Here is a 19,955-nt window from a genome sequence, read left to right as displayed (position 1 = left end):
TGGTCCGGGCTAGGCGGTTCGACGAGCAGATGTCCACATACTTTTGGTCATGTAGTGTATTATTAACCTTATATCAAGATCATACTGGCTCATACATGCTTATAACAGGTAATAACGAATTATAGCTCATACAGGTTCAGGAGTAATGCTGGGAAAGGTACTTTCTTGTATATTGGAGCCTCAGAGTGGAATGAGTTGCCTCTTCCCATAAAAACAACGTCCTCTCTGGGCAGCTTTAAAAATAAAGTAAAAAACTGTTTGATGCTTTCTGTGCCCATATGAATGTACCTTACAATGTAACTGCAATGATTATATATATGTTCTCCATTGTTTTAATGTTTTATTATCTCAATGCCAGACTGTGTTCAAACGTGTTCGATCTTGCCTAGCCATCTATGAAATATGGTCCCAGACTTTATTGAGTGTTATCCTCGATGATTTTACTCATGTGCATGTATGGCTTTTTCAAGTTTTATGTGCGCTTGTTTTTTTAAATGGTCGAATTAATAAACTAAACAAAAAAATACCTGGTCGTCACTAGTTACCACATCCACAAAGTCATAAACCCCGCCTATTTCTTCAATTTATCTTCTTAAAATGTGATTTTAAACATAAACCTAACCTTAACCCTAGCCTTTACCACACCACTAACCTTACGCCTAACCCTAACTAGAAATGAAGACCAAAAAGCAAATATTTGTTTTAATTCATTTTTACGATATAGCCAATTTTTTGGCTGTGGTAACTAGTGGAAACCATTATACAGTGGGGGAAAAAAAGTATTTAGTCAACCACCAATTGTGCAAGTTCTCCCACTTAAAAATATGAGAGAGGCCTGTAATTTTCATCATAGGTACACGTCAACTATGACAGACAAAATGAGAAAAAAGAATCCAGAAAATCACATTGTAGGATTTTTTATGAATTTATTTGCAAATTATGGTGGAAAATAAGTATTTGGTCAATAACAAAAGTTTCTCAATACTTTGTTATATACCCTTTGTTGGCAATGACACAGGTCAAACTTTTTCTGTAAGTCTTCACAAGGTTTTCACACACTTTTGCTGGTATTTTGACCCATTCCTCCATGCAGATCTCCTCTAGAGCAGTGATGTTTTGGGGCTGTCGCTGGGCAACACAGACTTTCAACTCGCTCCAAAGATTTTCTATGGGGTTGAGATCTGGAGACTGGCTAGGCCACTCCAGGACCTTGAAATGCTTCTTACGAAGCCACTCCTTCTTTGCCCGGGTGGTGTGTTTGGGATCATTGTCATGCTGAAAGACCCAGCCACGTTTCATCTTCAATGCCCTTGCTGATGGAAGGAGGTTTTCACTCAAAATCTCACGATACATGGCCCCATTCATTCTTTCCTTTACACGGAAAAGTCGTCCTGGTCCCTTTGCAGAAAAACAGCCCCAAAGCATGATGTTTCCACCCCCATGCTTCACAGTAGGTATGGTGTTCTTTGGATGCAACTCAGCATTCTTTGTCCTCCAAACACGACAAGTTGAGTTTTTACCAAAAAGTTTTATTTTGGTTTCATCTGACCATATGACATTCTCCCAATCCTCTTCTGGATCATCCAAATGCACTCTAGCAAACTTCAGACGGGCCTGGACATGTACTGGCTTAAGCAGGGGGACACTGCAGGATTTGAGTCCCTGGCGGCGTAGTGTGTTACTGATGGTAGGCTTTGTTACTTTGGTCCCAGCTCTCTGCAGGTCATTCACTAGGTCCCCCTGTGTGGTTCTGGGATTTTTGCTCACCGTTCTTGTGATCATTTTGACCCCACGGGGTGAGATCTTGCGTGGAGCCCCAGATCGAGGGAGATTATCAGTGGTCTTGTATGTCTTCCATTTCCTAATAATTGCTCCCACGGTTGATTTCTTCAAACCAAGCTGCTTACCTATTGCAGATTCAGTCTTCCCAGCCTGGTGCAGGTCTACAATTTTGTTTCTGGTGTCCTTTGACAGCTCTTTGGTCTTGGCCATAGTGGAGTTTGGAGTGTGACTGTTTGAGGTTGTGGACAGGTGTCTTTTATACTGATAACAAGTTCAAACAGGTGCCATTAATACAGGTAACGAGTGGAGGACAGAGGAGCCTCTTAAAGAAGAAGTTACAGGTCTGTGAGAGCCAGAAATCTTGCTTGTTTGTAGGTGACCAAATACTTATTTTCCACCATAATTTGCAAATAAATTCATTAAAAATCCTACAATGTGATTTTCTGGAATCTTTTTTTCTCAATTTGTCTGTCATAGTTGACGTGTACCTATGATGAAATTTACAGGCCTCTCATCTTTTTAAGTGGGAGAACTTGCAAAATTGTTGGCTGACTAAATACTTTTTTCCCCCACTGTACCTAGGATGATTATGTAATAATTTCAGTCAGCCATGATCCTTTCTTGTGTTTCAACAGACATGTAGACTGGCTCTCTAGGAAACACATATGTATATAAAGGGGAATATTTATTGGAGCTTTCTGGAAGATAAAAACGCCACTTTTTTCTGGAAACAATACGAGGTGAAAGACGAGACAAACAGCAATTCACACCACGTCTACCCCCTACCCCACGAATTCACACATCTCCTCCACGCACCATGAATAAAGATAATACCAGTCTTACCCAAGAGGGCTATCTGTTTTGATCTAGGACATCGTCTCTTTCTTTCATCTCCTTTCTCTTTCAGTCTAACCTATGCATGTTGCTAGCTTTACTTTTCATTCACAATGGGGATGAGCTCACCAGGCCTTAGAAATATTACAGTAATCTGTAAATAAGGAAATGCGAATGTGCAGTCACAACACTTCAGGAGCTGTGAGCTACGGGTAGATCAGGGGAATGGGACTGTGCATCATAAATGCTGCATCACTGTTTGACGCAGGTTGACAATTCAATAGCAGATACAGCTCATATCCTATGTCACACGTATTATCACAAAACCTGGCTACAAACCAAGATCTTTATTTCCCCCATTGTGTGTGTCTGTGCATGTGTGGGTACTGTAAACAGTGGCACACAGCTTCCTCTTGATCTAGACATTGAGAGCCCAGACCCAGACATGGGTGGTGTAGCAGGGGGCAGTCAGGCTGGACCTGGGAACCAGCACTGTGTGGGCTAAACACATGCCCACTCAACAGCCCTGCTGGAGGGCTGTACGGGTAGCCTACTTTATGTTTGTGTGTGTGTAAACACAGTGATTCCAATCCCATCAGTACAAGGCTTTATAAAAGCACACACAGCTGTAGCACTGAGATACTACAGTTTAGAGGGCACACCATCAGAGACTGGGATCCAGGGTGCAACACAACTTTAGATTTCCACAGTTTCCACACTGACAGGTAAGCTCAGTTTGAGTGAGAATTTCATCTTCTGTAGTTGGGCCATTATCATCCAGTGAGTCACTTGGTATTCTCCTGTTATAACAACAGTGTAATGATGATATTTATCATGTTTAAATGCACCCACTTTGAGCATAGGGTGAGCTTGTCGTGTTACAGCTACTCTCTCCTACAAATATGTGATGCATATATTTTTTAATTGGCATTCCGCTAATGTTCTTCTTGCTTCCAAGAAGCACTGCTTCCCAAAACACTATGAGTGAAAAGTGGCATGTCTGCCAGTAAGCATATTATATGTAGTATGATTGATCTGACTCCACTCCAAACTTTGTGTGCAGGTGCATGTATAGGCTAGTTTGTGGTCTTGTATATTGTTGAGGCTGTTAACATTAAAAGGAAATGGTCTTGGGAGAAATATATATTTTTATTGTTATGGTTATTTGAGATATTTACATTAGCCACAGTCTCTCTCACAAAAGGTAAAATAATTTGCAACCTTTCTTACCTCTTGTTTTAGAAGCAAATTATACAACAGGTGCTTATCAGTGTAAATATTGAGTGAAGTATTTAATTGGCTCAAACATTAAAATGTGAATAAGTGTAGTCATAACATTGCAATTAATCACAAACTGATGATTACAAGGGTGGAAATGGTCCCTATTACCTTGGCATTGGTTGCAGAACAGTGTGTAATATGCCTAAATAAATGATTTAAAGATTTTCCTGAGGAAATCATTCATTGTTGAAGAGTTAATACTGACAATGACAACTGAACCATACAATACTCATAAAAGTATCACTATTTCAAAAGTATATAATTGAAAAGCATCAGCCAAGCATCGTATCAAAGTAAACCTCAAATGATCTCAGCATTCATTACATCACGTTACAGTAATAATGGGGAAGAAATAATTATTAGGTGTGAAAGGCTTTGTGAGATCCAAAGGGAAAAGCTTCACAACAAAGCATAGTGTGTGATTATCTGATTTGTGTTTGTGAAATACAGTACAGGACGTTTCAAAGCTTTGAGCGAAGAAACCAACACACTAGCTTTACTGCACTGGTCATTTTGAACACATCCCTCCCTAACAAGCGCACCACCATCCAACTCACTATTTGGCATAGCTTAGCAGCAACACAGGACAGATTTATTCAGAAAACTCCTATGCCTTTAATCTTGCCAAGGACCAACCATCCATCAAATACATCTGTGCTGTACCCTACCAGTGATTACTATGAGAGGGCCAGTTTATATGCAGTTATATGGTTGTAGTTGGCTAGATGATGATGGTTTTAGGGAGGTTATGGTGTTCTGACTGATTTGGGCCAGTGGAGTGATATATTTCAACAATAACTTTCTTTCTGTAATTACTTGGGGTCTTAACTATGGCATGTGCCCAGGATTACAGGATTTAAGTGTGGATTAAAATGTGCAAGTGATGCATAGCAACTGCTAGTAACTAGAGCAACACTTTACAGTTAAGTTATAAGACTGATGGTTGGGGCAGGTGAAATCATTTCATTGATCATAGACTGGCTGAGGTGTTTGTGCTACTAAATTGTTTCATATAATGATATTTTGATGGGAATTAAGGTCAGTGGGACTTTTACCTTGTGTTTTACCTAATTAGTTCAATAACGATGTGTGAAGTCAAGTATTAAAGGAGGTAAAACATTAACTATTTCACAAGTCTGGATCCAAGAGTGAATGTTACACAACTCCATTCTCAACTCCATTCTCTCTTACAGCCTCATTATCGCTTTTAGAAAGTTGTGAAGGGCAGCAATTTCATCCGAAGACCAATGATTTTGAAAGATAAGAACGTTATTAATCATTGAATTCTAGTTCATAATATTTGTTCCATTCAATTCAAAGCATCCAAGAGCCTTGAACAAAATATGAATATTTAATCTGCAGTTTTAAGACACATTGAATTTCATGACTGGCATTGAGGGAAGGATAGGTTATAGGGTGGGATGAAGACTTATCTTGGAAGATTAAACATATTCATTCTGTATTAATAGTATTCAGTCTGTATATATCTAGCAGTTCTTGGATGACAAGGATATTTATTTATTTGTCTGGGTGTGTACTAAATGTAAACAACATATTGTCCTCTCTAACAGACGACAGGACCTAGAAAATGGTGTTTGGCATCCGGAAGCGCATCCAGGACTACCAGGTGGAGCGAAGAATCCGCAGAACCCGGCTGGTGACCAAAGATGGCCGCTGTAACATTGAATTCGGCAATGTGAAGTACGGCAACCACTTTGCCTTCCTCGTGGACTTCTGGACGACCTTCGTGGAGTTCCGCTGGCGCTTTGTCCTCTTCTTCTTCATCGCCTCCTTCACCCTGAGCTGGTTCATCTTCAGCCTGCTGTGGTTCTGGATCGCCCGGAACAATGGGGACCTGAAGTGGCAGAACCCCTCAAACGACCACACCCCCTGTGTGTGGAACGTGTACAGTCTCACTACAGCCTTCCTCTTCTCCCTGGAGACCCAGACCACCATCGGGTATGGTGTACGCGCTATTACCCCTCACTGTCCTGGTGCTGTAGCCCTCATCATTATCCAGACTCTCATAGGGGCCCTCATACACTGCTTCATATGCGGAGTCATCGTGTCCAAGATATCCCTCCCTAAGAAAAGGGCCAAGACCATCACATTCAGTGAGATGGCTGTCATCTGTCCTAAGAAGGACTTCCTTTGCCTCATGATAAGAGTGGCCAACTTACGCAAGACCTTGATGATCGGGAGCCAGATCTACGGCAAGCTGTTGAGGACAACCGTCAAACCCGACGGGGAGACAATCATCATGGACCAGGTGAACATTGAGTTCATGATGGACGCTGGGAAGGACAACCTCTTCTTTGTGTGCCCTCTCACACTCTACCATGTGATTGATAAGGCTAGCCCTTTCTTTGAGATGGCAGTGGACACGCTCCATAAGCAGGAGTTTGAGCTGGTGGTCTTTCTGGACGGCACAGCCGAGACCACCAGCTCAGCCTGCCAGGTCAGGACTTCCTTCATCCCTCAGGAGATCATGTGGGGTTACAACTTCCTGCCTATTATCTCCCGCAACAAAGAGGGCAAGTACAGAGTGGACTTCTCCAACTTCTCCAAGGTGGTGGCCGTGGCCACTGCACACTGTGCCTACTGCTTCCACAACATGATGGGACACCACCTCCCCTCAATTAACGGAATCGACAACGGAGGATTTGAAGTGATTGGTATCCTAGAATAACCTAATATGACCAAGATGTGAACTTTTGGAGGTAATATGTGATATTGTAATATTTATATATAAAGTAGGATCCGAAATTAAACATACCCTTGATAAAGATGAGCAATAATGACTGTATAAAATAATTCAAATACTGTGCTATATTGCATACAATGTTTTGGGGGGGAAATTATAATATTATTTCCGATACAACTGCTCAGAGAAAGAGATTTTGTTCAACAAGTAATGTATTTTTTCTCAATAAGGTACGGGTCAAAATGATTGACACCCCTAAGATTCTTATAAATAAAGTAGTCCAAAGTTGAGTATTTGGTCCCATATTCCTAGCACGCAATGACTACATCAAGCTTGTGACTCTACAAACTTGATGGATGCATTTGCAGTTTGTTTTGGTTGTGTTTGAGATTATTTTGAGCACAATAGAAATGAATAGTAAATAATGTATTGTGTCATTTTGGAGTGACGTTTATTGTAAATAACAATAGAATATGTTTCCAAACACTTCTACATTAATGTGGATGCTACCATGATTACGGATAATCCTGAATGAATCGTGAATAATGATGAGTGAGAACGTTACAGAGGGTCAAATATCATACCCCCAAGACATGCTAACCTCTCACCATTACCATCTTTGACCCTCTGACGCTCTCCTTCTTTCGAGAGACTTAAAAAGCTGCAATATTACATGCCTTGCAGAGACCTGGCTGGATGACTCTATGTACATAGGACTCCATGCACTGGCACAATCAGACGAAGGCGGCCTCGGGCTAGTCCAAAGGGGGAGGGGTGTGTCTCTTCATGAACAACAACTGGCGCGCTGCATCCAGTGTGAAGCAAATCTCGAACTTTTGCTCACCTGATATAGAATACCTATAATAATATAATATAACATGCCATTTAGCAGACGCTTTTATCCAAAGCGACTTACAGTCACGTGTGCATACATATTTATGTATGGGTGGTCCTGGGGATCGAACCCACTACCCTGGCGTTACAAGCGCCATGCTCTACCAATTGAGCTACAGAGGACCACATATCTCATAGTAAGCTGCAGACACTTTTATCTACCAAGACAGTTCTCATCTGTAGTCATCACGGCTGTATACATCCCTTCACAAGCCAACACCACTCTGGCACTCAACGAACTGTATGAGGCCATAAACAAACAAGAAACCGCTCACCAACTGATAGATGCATACCTCCCTCTGTAATTGGATCCTGGACATCCTGACGGGACGGCCCCAGGTGGTGAAGGTAGGCAACAACACCTCCGCTACATGACGGTGGTAGGCCTGATCACCAACGCCGATGAGACAGCCTACATGGAGGAGGTCAGAGACTTGGCAGTGTGGTGCCAGACAACAACCTCTCCCTCACTGTCAGTAAGACCAAGGAGCTGATCGTGAACTACAGGAGAAAGAGCACACAGTGGTGGAAAAAGTACCCAATTGTCATACTTGAGTAAAAGTATAGATACCTAATAGAAACTTACTCAAGTAAAAGTGAAAGTCACCCAGTAAAATACGACTTGAGTAAAAGTCTAAAAGTATTTGGTTCTAAATATAGTTAAGTATCAAAAGTCAATGTAATTGCTAAAATATACTTAAGTATCAAAAGTAAAAGTAAAAGTATAAATTCTTTCAAATCACCTTATATTAAGCAAAGCAGACGGCACCATTTTCTTGTTTTGAAAATGTGCGGATAGCCAGGGGCACACTCCAACACTCAGACATAATTTACAAACGATGCATTTGTGTTTAGTGAGCGCCAGATCAGAGGCAGTAGGGATGACCACGTGTTCTCTTGATAAGTTTGTGAATTGGACCATTTTCCTGTCCTGCTAAGCATTCAAAATGTAACAAGTACTTTTGGGTGTCAGGGAAAATGTAGGGAGTAAAAAGTACATTATTTTCTTTAGGAATGTAGTGAAGTAAAAGTAAAAGTAGTAGAAAAAATATATAAATAGTAAAGTACAGATACCCCCAAAAACGTCTTAAGTAGTACTTTAAAGTATGGAGCGGGTAGACAGCTTCAAGTTCCTTGGCGTCCAGATCACTAAGAACTTAAACATGGTCCACACACACCTGCACAGTCGTAAAGAGGGCACGACAGCTCCTCTTACCCCTCAGGAGGCTGAAATGATTTGGCATGGACCCTTGGATCCTCAAAAATGTATACAGCTGCACCATCGAAAGCATCTTGACTGGCTGCATCACCGCTTGATATGGCAAATGCACCACCCTCGACTGAAAAGCGCTACAGAGAGTGGTGCGGACAGCCCAGTACATCACAGGGGCCGAGCTCCCTGCCATACAGGACCTCTATATCAGGCGGTGTCAGAGAATGGCCCGAAAAAATTGCCAAAGACTCCAGCCACCCAAGCCATAGACTGTTCATTCTGCTACTGTCTGGTTAACGGTACCGGAGCATAGGCTCTTGGACCAACAGGTTCTGAGACAGCTTCTACCCCCAAGCCATAAGACTGCGGGTCACAAAATTTCATCAGCCGGTGATTGTCAAGCAAATAACTGTCAGTCTCATGGTAATTGACCGTTAATTAACATAAATATATTTAGCATCTCCTGGCTTCCATACATAGCCTACAAGCCACTGATGCAGACCTTTGGAATATCTACATTTGAAAAGTCTAATAAATCCATGTAATATAGCCTACACCTTCACAATAAATCAATTACTAATTTTAGACAGGTCTAAAGAAGCATGATATAAAGAAAATGTAGTCCATTTCAGAAGAACAGAATAGCATACTCTGAGTTGTCCTTATGTTAGCTCCTGATCTGGCTATGCCAAATGGCTGTGAGCTACACTAGTTCATTTAGCAGACAAGATTTGCATAGAATTCAATTTTATTTTATGGTATGAAGAATACTATTGAACAAAGCTGAATAAAATAGAAAGGATATTTTCTCCAAATAATTTGAGGGAGTGCGTACATGCGGCTATCTGTGTTGAGCGGTAAACAGGAAGCAATTATTCCTATATGCTTAATTTCGAGTTATTAATGTAACTTTAGTTGTTCTACAAACGTTGGGCTGTGTGTTTAGATGTTTTAATACATTGTAAGGCTGCATGATGCAACTCTAATGATGATTTGAAAAAAGTCACTTGAACGGCATGAGCTCTGCTTTGTTTCTTGCGCAGGCTGTACACACTTCATAAGCCTCTCATTCACAATTTGAAAAGCACTTGATAATGCCGCAAAATTCATGGTGGCATCCCCTTTGTGTGGCCGTAATGCACCCTAAAAAAATCAATGCCTTTTGCGGCCAGTGGCCATTGTGCCCTTGGCCCGGAGTGCTGCTTTGTGCCCTTCTCCCTGAGTGCTGCGCACTCCGAAGCACCTCTCACTCACATGGCTGTCCATGATCGGGTCTTTCTCACAGGCTACAAGTGAAGACAGACACATCGGGGACGCAAATGCTTGCATCCTTATCCAATTCCGAGGTGCATATTGAAGATATTGGAAGAACTGTCCACATTTACTTTTCATCAGCCAACAATATGAGTAGGCCTAATGAACAGCAAAAGCACGAGCCTACAGTGGCTTGCGAAAGTATTCACTCCCCTTGGCATTTTTTCTATTTTGTTGCCTTACAACCTGGAATTAAAATAGATTTTTGTGGGGTTTGTATCATTTGACAACATGCCTACCACTTTGAAGATGCAAAATATATTTTATTGTGAAACAAACAAGAAATAAGACAAAAAAACAGAAACCTTGAGCATGCATAACTATTCACCCCCCCCAAAGTCAATACTTTGTAGAGCCACCTTTTGCAGCAATTACAGCTGCAAGTCTCTTGGGGTATGTCTCTATAAGCTTGGCACATCTATCCACTGGGATTTTTGCCCATTCTTCAAGGCAAAACTGCTCCAGCTCCTTCAAGTTGGATGGGTTCCGCTGGTGTACAGCAATTTTCATAAGTCATACCACAGATTCTCAATTAGATTGAGGTCTGGGCTTTGACTAGGCCATTCCAAGACATTTAAATGTTTCCCCTTAAACCACTCAAGTGTTGCTTTAGCAGTATGCTTAGGGTCATTGTCCTGCTGGAAGGTGAAACTCTGTCCCAGTCTCAAATCTCTGGAAGACTGAAACAGGTTTCCCTCAAGAATTTCCCTGTATTTAGTGCCATCCCATCATTCCATCAATTCTGACCCATTTCCCAGTCATGCCGAAGAAAAACATCCCCACAGCATGATGCTGCCACCACCATGCTTCACTGTGGGGATGGTGTTCTCGGGGTGATGAGAGGTGTTGGGTTTGTGCCAGACATAGCGTTTTCCTTGATGGCCAAAAAGCTCAATTTTAGTCTCATCTGACCAGAGTACCTTCTTCCATATGTTTGGGGAGTCTCCCACATGGCTTTTGGCGACAACCAAACGTGTTTGCTTATTTTTTTATTTAAGCAATGGCTTTTTTCTGGCCACTCTTCCGTAAAGCCCAGCTCTGTGGAGTGTATGGCTTAAAGTGGTCCTATGGACAGATACACCAATCTCTGCTGTGGAGCTTTGCAGCTCCTTCAGGGTTATCTTTGGTCTCTTTGTTGCCTCTCTGATTAATGCCCTCCTTGCCTGGTCCGTGAGTTTTGGTAGGCGGCCCTCTCTTGGCAGGTTTGTTGTGGTGCCATATTCTTTCCATTTTTTAATAATTTAATAGGGCTCCATGGGATGTTAAAAGTTTCGTATATTTTTTTATAACCCAACCCTGATCTGTACTTCTCCATAACTTTGTCCCTGACATGTTTGGAGAGCTCCTTGGTCTTCATAATGCCGCTTGCTTGGTGGTGCCCCTTGCTTAGTGGTGTTGCAGACTCTGGGGCCTTTCAGAACAGGTGTATACATACTGAGATCATATGACATATCATGTGACACTTAGATTGCACACAGGGGGACTTTATTTAACTAACTATGTGACTTCAGAAGGTAATTGGTTGCACCTGATCTTATTTAGGGGCTTCATAGCAAAGGGGGTGAATACATATGCACGCACCACTTTTCAGTTATTTATTTTTTAGCATTTTTTGAAACAAGTAATTTTTTTCATTTCTCTTCACCAATTTGGACTATTTTGTGCATGTCCATTACATGAAATCCAAATAAAAATCAATTTAAATTACAGGTTGTAATGCAACAAAATAGGAAAAACGCCAAGGGGGATGAATACTTTTGCAAGGCACTGTGTGTCAAACTACTATCCCCCATAGTACAAAAGTTGACCTATTCTATTCTGTGTGAGAAATAAATATTCCAAATAAAGTCTGGGACAGTTGTGGGATGTGATAGATCCCAAATTAATACAACCACTAGCATCAAAATACCTTTTTTACGCAATGTGGCTAACGCAACAGATCAGAACGTTTAGCTTAAAATGTTGATAAATTATTAGGCTATTTCTTCACATTATAAGTGCAGCAATGTGCACATGACAGTAGGCTATAAGCACGAATATTCCATTAGCGGGAAAACACCATTATCAAAAGTGACTGCAAATGCAATTATGCATTAATGCTTTTATTATAAAGGTGCATTTTTATGGTGAAAATTATCTTCCCCAAACTTGAAACTCATGCGCTGCTTATGTATGTCAGTTAGGCTCTACACCCCTTGTAAAGCGGATTAATTTGGCTAATTTTAAGAAGTTATTTGTTGTGATACAAACCTTATCAAAACATATAGGCCTATGGGCTAGGCTAGGCTAGAAAAAGTCACAAAAAAAGGCATTGTTTCTTATGTTGGGCATCAGTCACAAGTGATAACAAGTGATAGGCTAATATTGTCACCCATAAGACTATTCTTGATTTAATCCTGTCTTTACATATGCTAAATAATATATGTGTGAAATTTGTTTTTAGTCGAGGCCATCACTCTGTTTTCTCAGCAATTGCATAGCCTATAGAAATGTTGCGCAACATGAGCTCATGGGCTCTCATTAAGTGTTTGATTAGATTTTCGATTCTATTTGCATTGATGTCAGAGTGATTAGAGGGACAATAGAGTGCTGAGTACCAGGCAGTTAGCAAGTTTGGTAGGCAACTGATGACCATCAGCAGCGTCAGAGCTTGGAGAAGCCTAATTACCGTGACTAAACGGTCACGTGGAATTTGACTGCCTTCATGACTCGTGTCTGTCGGTGTGGCGGTAATACCGTTAACGCAACAGTCCTAGCCATAAGACTGCTGAATCGTTAATTAATGGTTAATTAATGCTTACCCGGAATATCTGCACTGACCCTATCTTGAACTGACTCTATGCAGACTGACAATACTATTTATACACACTATATACACACTCACATACTACACTGACACTCATACAAAACCCAAACAAATTCACATACACTGAATACGCGTAGACACACACAAACACAGATACCAATACAACACAAACACACACATGCACACACACACACACACACACACACCAATACAACACAAAACACACATACACAGGGTGTTATTTGTTGAAAAAGATAACACAACCCTCTGTATGTGTGTTTGTGTTGTGTTGGTATGTGTGTGTGTCTGTGTGTATCCCAGGACAGCGGAGTCACTCACCACCTTCCGGAGACATTTGAAACCCCACCTCTTTAAGGAATACCTGGGATAGGCTAAAGTATTCCTTCTAACCCCCCCCCCCCCCCAAATTGTAAAGTGGTTATCCCACTGGCTATAGGGTGAACGCACCAATTTGTGAGTCGCTCTGGCTAAGAGCGTCTGCTAAATGACGTTAATGTGCCCTTGAGCAAGGCACTTAACCCTAATTGCTCCTGTAAGTCGCTCTGGTTAAGAGCGTCTGCTAAATGACTAAAATGTAAATGTAAAATGTAAATGTAAAATGTATGTGTGTTTGTGAAGTAACCAAAAATTGGGGGCAGGGCTACTGATGTAAAGGCTAATATGAAGAGGGTGCTGGCTAAGGCTACAACTGGCGAGTGTAGAGAGTATAGTCCCTCCTATAGCTCAGTTGGTAGAGCATGGTGCTTGCAATGCCAGAGTTGTGTGTTCGATTCCCATGGGGGGCCAGAATGAAAAATTTATGCACTCACTAACTGTAAGTTGCTCTGGATAAGAGCATCTGCTAAATGACTAAAATGTAAATATAGGGATATTGTTATCCACGTCGGGATCAACAATGTCAGGATGAAACAGTCAGAGGTCACCAAGCGCAACATAGCTTCATAGTGTAAATTAGCTAGAAAGATGTGTTGAGTAATTGTTTCTGGCCCAGTTAGGGGGAGTGATGAGCTCTACAGCAGAGCCCCCCAAAATATATAATTTGTACATAATTGGCGCTCTTTCTGGGATTCATCCACAAACAGGACCAAGCCTGACCTGCTGAGGAGTGATGGACTACATCCTAGCTGGAGGGGTGCGCTCATCTTATATACCAACATAGACAGGGCTCTAACTCCTCTACCTTCACAATGAGATAGGGTGCAGGCTGTTAGCCAGCCTTCTAGCTTAGTGGAGTCTGCCACTAGCACAGTCAGTGTAGTCAGCTCATTTATCCCCATAGAGACCGTGTCTGTGCCTCGATCTAGTTTGGTTAAAACTAAACATGGCGGTGTTCGCCTTTGCAATTTCACTGTAATAAAGACATTCCTGTCATTATTGAAAGAGATTGTAATATCTTACATCTCAAAATAGGGCTAGTTAATGTTAGATTCCTCACTTCCAAGGCGGTCATAGTCAATTAGCTAATCACTGATCATAACCTTGATGTGATTCGTCTTTTGAGTGTCTACAGTCGTGGTCAAAGGTTTTGAGAATGACACAAGTATTGGTCTTCACAAAGTTCGCTGCTTCATTGTTATGAGATATTTTTGTCAGATGTTACTATGGTATACTGAAGTATAATTACAAGCATTCCATAAGTGTCAAAGGCTTTTATTGACAATTACATTAAGTTTATGCAAAGAGTCAATATTTGCAGTGTTGACCCTTCTTTTTCAAGACCTCTGCAATCCGCCCTGGCATGCTGTCAATTAACTTCTGGGCCAGATCCTGACTGATGGCAGCCCATTCTTGCATAATCAATGCTTGGATTTTGTCAGAATTTGTGGGTTTTTGTTTGTCCACCCGCCTCTTGAGGATAGACCACAAGTTCTCAATGGGATTAAGGTCTGGGGAGTTTCCTGGCCATGGACCCAAAATGTCGATGTTTTGTTCCCAGAGCCACTTAGTTATCACTTTTGCCTTATGGCAACGTGCTCCATCATGCTGGAAAAGGCATTGGTCGTCATCAAACTGTTCTTGGATGGTTGGGAGAAGTTGCTCTCTTGGTACCATTCTTTATTCATGGCTGTGTTCTTAGGCAAAATTGTGAGTGAGCCCACTCCCTTGGCTGAGAAGCAACCCCACACATTAATGGTCTCAGGATGATTTACTGTTGGCATGACACAGGACTGATGGTAGCGCTCACCTTGTCTTCTCCGGACAAGGTGTTTTCCGGATGCCCCAAACAATAGGAAATGGGATTCATCAGAGAAAATGACTTTACCCCAGTCCTCAGCAGTCCAATCCCTGTACCTTTTGCAGAATATCAGTCTGTCCCTAATGTTTTTCCTGGAGAGAAGTCGCTTCTTTGCTGCCATTCTTGACACCAGGCCATCCTCCAAAAGTCTTCGCCTCACTGTGCATGCAGATGCACTCACACCTGCCTGCTGCCATTCCTGAGCTAGCTCTGCACTGGTGGTGCTCCGATCCCGCAGCTGAATCAACTTTAGGAGACGGTCCTGGCGCTTGCTGGACTTTCTTGGGCGCCCTGACGCCTTCTTCACAACAATTGAACCTCTCTCCTTGAAGTTCTTGATGATCCGATAAATGGTTGATTTAGGTGCAATCTTACTAGCAGCAATATCCTTGCCTGTGAAGCCCTTTTTGTGCAAAGCAATGATGACTGCACGTGTTTCCTTGCAAGTAACCATGGTTAACAGAGGAAGAACAATGATTTCAAGCACCACCCTCCTTTTAAAGCTTCTAGTCTGTTATTCTAACTCAATCACCATGACAGAGTGATCTCCAGCCTTGTCCTCGTCAACACTCTCACCTGTGTTAACGAGAGAATCACTGTCAAGTTCTGCGTGATTTCTGGCTGACCACAGCTCTGCCCAAACTTGAAAACGGCTTTATCCTTGATGAACGCAAAGGATAACTCAAAACTGTTCACTTTATGATTTTTTATTGTCATAAAGATGGAACAGAATAGCTTGATAACCTTCAAACCACACAAACAAAAACCCATGGATTAGTTACAAATAACCCTCAATTCCACTTTCTCAAAAATAAGCATAAACTAATGTTACTGAATCCTCAAACCTAACCAAACAATCATTTCATCATTTAGATTAACCTAGGATCATTGCAAGTTAATAATTAAATATCAATATCATAATTAAACATTTAACAATACACATGATTATAGTAACGTTACTGTCAAGTACTACGTTCACATAATGAAGTCTTCACTATTTAATTTAATTAATAATTGTATTGTATGTTACAACCAAACCAAAAGGGCATATAGAAGCATGAATTCACAACACATTCTGTCCTACCAGTTGCGTCTTTGGATGATCAGGAGCTGTGGTCATTGGTATCTCTTCTCAGGAATGAGTGAGAGCCAAGTAAGCTTTTTACCAAACATTTCGATGCCATGCACATGCACTGCTTGTGGGTGCGCAGGTTAATATGGTCCCCAGAGCACTTCCTGGTGGTTGGTTTCAACAGCTCCGGTTGCATGGTTGCCCCCTGCAGGTTGGGAGTGCTTTGAGCACCCTGGGTGGATTTAGGCTTGAGTGCTCGGTATAGCTTGTAGTCAGGAATTGACACAACACCTCCCACTTGACCTCCTGGTTCTTCAACCCAAGGAGGTCACACAGAACTGTGATGTGTTGGATTCAGTTACACTATTTTTGATCCTGTTGCTGCTGCTCTTCAACTGGAAGCAAGACAACTATCCGTCTGACATCCCTGTGAAGAACTGTTGCTGGTATCTTGATTGAATGGTTTTCCATCTTTTTAGTGGGCTTCACAGTTGCGACTGGGTAGCTGGGGAAGGATCGGAGATATACATCCCTCACAATTCCCTTCTTGTCAGTGTTAACGTCAATAACTCTGGCAAGCCTGTACTGCAGTTTTTTCTTCATTAAAGATTTGGAATCTTCCTCCACAGAGCAAGAGTCCAGTGTTTTCCTCTTTGACCACAGCAAGCCTGCTGAGTGTGGTGTCTGGCCAGGTTACATCCTTTTGGGCTGCAAGGAAGAGATCCCTGAGTGCATCTTCACACTCCATGATGGTAAGTGTAGCTTTCTTGATTCTGGACTTGATCTCAAGAGCTGAAGGAATTTCCTTTTTCTTTGGCTTGCTTGTGGTGGTGGTCTTGGCTAGCATTTCTTTCCACCTTGTGGCAGCTCTCCACACCCAGGCAATGACTCTTGTCAACCTGGTTAAACTGCTGAACTTGCTGATGTTAAGGATATTCCCCACTGAATAACCAGAAGGTGGTCTTTGGACTTGGATTTGGTGCCCTCTTCCATTAGGGCTGCTTTGCAGGTCTTTACCTTTGTCAGAGGTTGGAGATATTGGTATACGTGGAGCATGTTGGATTTTTTTCCCCACCTGCGCTCGGGTCAGTGCTGCTGTAAAACATTTCCTTTGGAGCTTGTTTATGCCTTCTTTGGCATCTGCAGCGACTTCTTTGGCTGATTTTGTCGGCCAATCCTCTACAGGTCGTTTCAGAAACTCTGGGCCGTTCTGCCACACAGAGTTCTCTTTGAGGTCCTCTGGGGTTGCTCCTCTTGTCATGAGGTCAGCAATGTTTTGCTCACCTGGAATCCATCTCCAGTCCTCAACTGATGTGGACTTCTGGATCTCTCCCACTCTGTTTGCAAAAAAGGTCTGGTACCCATAACTGTCCCTTTGGATTGCACCCAGCACAGTTTGACTATCTAACAGATGGATCCAACGTCCTACTTGCATCCGACTGTGCTTTTCAATGTATTTCCTGAGTCTTGCAGCGAACACAGCAACACAGACTTCAGCCTTCACTGGTTCTCCCTTTTGGTCAAGTGGTGTAAGCTTGGCTTTGGACTCAACAAGTCGGACCAGGATGCCTTGCTCGGTCTCCCACCTGAAGTATGCCACTGCTCCATAACTCTGGTCGCTCCCATCTGAGAATGTTATTCCCCAGGGTTCTCCAATCCTTTTGACTGGAGTCAGGCTTCTATGGAAGGTAATTTGGTTGAGGTGTCTGTATTCCTCAAACAGGCGGATTGCTTCTCCTCTAAGTTTCTCAGACAGAGGTGTGTCCCATGTGTCTCTTGTTAGAGCTTTGCCTCCAGTTTCTTGGAATGCTTTTCTGACTAAAATGGCTCCTTTCTGTTTGGCAGGTGTTGCAAGGCCTATTGGGTCGTACAAACTAGCTACTTGGCTAAGCAGTTGCCTTCTGGTCAGTGGGTTTGGAGTTTTCATTCTCACTTCCTCTCCAACGAGATCTTGACTGATCCTCATCTTCTTTTGTCTCTTTGAGAAGTTTATCGAGGTCATGAGGTACAGTTTGTCTGATTCGACTAAATAACCAACTCCAAGGGCTCTGTTGTCTCCTTCTCTCACTTGGTTGGGGAGGATGAAGACTTCATCTGATGATGTTGGATGTTCTGATGTAGATGTTTGCCTCCCACTTTGGCCTGATCGGACCCACGGCTTGAGGAAGAATCCACCTGCCTTTAGGATTTCTTCGACTTTTTTGGTGGTTCCGTCTAGCTTTTCCAGGTCATTATGGGATGTCAGGATGTCATCTACGTAGGAATCCTCTTCAAGGACCCTCCGTTCCTCTTTCAGATGTGTGAACATGGGCAACTTCGCTGTTTCTCTCATGGCTAGTTGTGCGATACACCCTGCTGGTCGATCGCCCATGTTGACCCTGGTGATGGCATATTCCTCAATGTCCCCATCATCACCGTCTCTCCAGAGGAATCTATGGAGGTGCATCTCCAGGTCTTCGAGCCACACAGAATTGTACATCTTTTTGATGACGCCGAGAGCAGCATGGATTCCTCTCCTGAACCTTAGCAGTACCGCTCGAATAGGATTAAGTACATCAGGCCCTTTCAGAAGAAGGTCATTCATGCTGCTTCCTCTAAACCTCTGGCTGCTGTTCCATACCAGTCGGACAGGTGTAGTTATAGAGTGTGGGTTTGGTGCTATCAAGTGACTGACGTACCATACTGGACCTTTCCAGTCGGCAATGGTCTTTCTAGTGAGTTTCTTTGCTGCCTTCCTTTCCACCATCTCATGAACCTGAGTTGTGTATGCTGCACGCCAATCTGGTTCTCTCTTGAGTTGTTTCTCCGTCCTCAGAAACGTGGCTTTCACTGCGCTTCTGTTGTTGGGCAGGGAACTTGGATCTTCAATCCAAGGGTATTTTGTGTCCCAGTGAGGCTCCTGACTATGCACATCTGACTCCACGTAACTGAGACCTTGCCTGATTATCTCAAGCTCTCTTTCTTCACTAAGAGTCATGTCTTTGCCTCCTGGTTGACAGTTACCACAACGACATCCTCCACACATGGGTTCACAGGCCGCACCAATGCTGTCCCACTTCCACCAGTCCAAGAACTCTTTGCCAATAACAGTGGTTTTAGTTTCAGCTCTAGATTCTTGCATCTCAGCAATTTCTTGATACTTTACTGCTGTGATTCTCATAGATCGTGCAAAATGAGTTTCAGAATTGTGCAGGGCCATGTCCACTACTTCACAGAGGTCTGGATGTGCTCCTCCAACGGTCTTTCCTAAAGGGCTCTCCCACAGGACAAGATCTCCTACTACCTTTACTCTCTGTGGAGCAAGTCTTCCTTCCCGGTGGCTTATGAGAAGCTCAACATGTTCTGGTCTGTGAAGGTCTTCCAGGTTGGTATCGGGGAAGAACTTCTTGAGGTGTTGTGCTTTGATTGCTCTGTGAACTTTTGCAATTTCATCCAACCCATAACAGATCAGCTCATGAGCTTTCTCCGTGCCTCTTGGTGTCTTGACTCTCACCTTGAGTAAGTATCTTTTGGTCTTCACCTTCATGGCCATGCCTCCAACTCCATGGACGACTAGTGTGATCCTTTCACTTCGAAGCTTCAGTCTCCTGGCGGCTGTGTGAGTGATGTAGTTGGTGTCTGATGCTAAGTCAATGAGAGTTCCAATTTTCTGCCCTGCGTTAGTAGTTACTTCGAGAAGCATAAGAATAACTGGTAATTCACGTGTGCTTGAGTCCATTACCCCAGGAAGGCTTCCTCCAGTGCAGTGTGATTTTGCCATGTTGGTGAAAGCATTCCTGAATTTTTCTGCCACGTCCG

General features: G+C 42.6%; 1 protein-coding gene across 1 annotated transcript; it reads left to right on the top strand.

Annotated features, from left to right (window-relative positions):
- Positions 1-5,485: 5,485 nt before the first annotated feature.
- Positions 5,486-6,586, top strand: LOC311105642 (ATP-sensitive inward rectifier potassium channel 1-like; the record flags this gene model as incomplete). Its single annotated transcript, XM_084147850.1, has 1 exon — positions 5,486-6,586. One exon carries the CDS (start codon positions 5,486-5,488, stop codon positions 6,584-6,586), a length of 1,101 nt encoding a protein of 366 aa, XP_084003976.1.
- Between the last annotated feature and the right edge of the window lie 13,369 nt (positions 6,587-19,955).

The sequence above is a fragment of the Coregonus lavaretus genome, assembly GCF_964263955.1.
Source record: "Coregonus lavaretus genome assembly, chromosome: 30".
NCBI classification, from domain to species: domain Eukaryota; kingdom Metazoa; phylum Chordata; class Actinopteri; order Salmoniformes; family Salmonidae; genus Coregonus; species Coregonus lavaretus.
The sequence above is the reverse complement of the archived record's forward strand: the minus strand, read 5'-3'. Positions and strand labels throughout refer to the sequence as shown.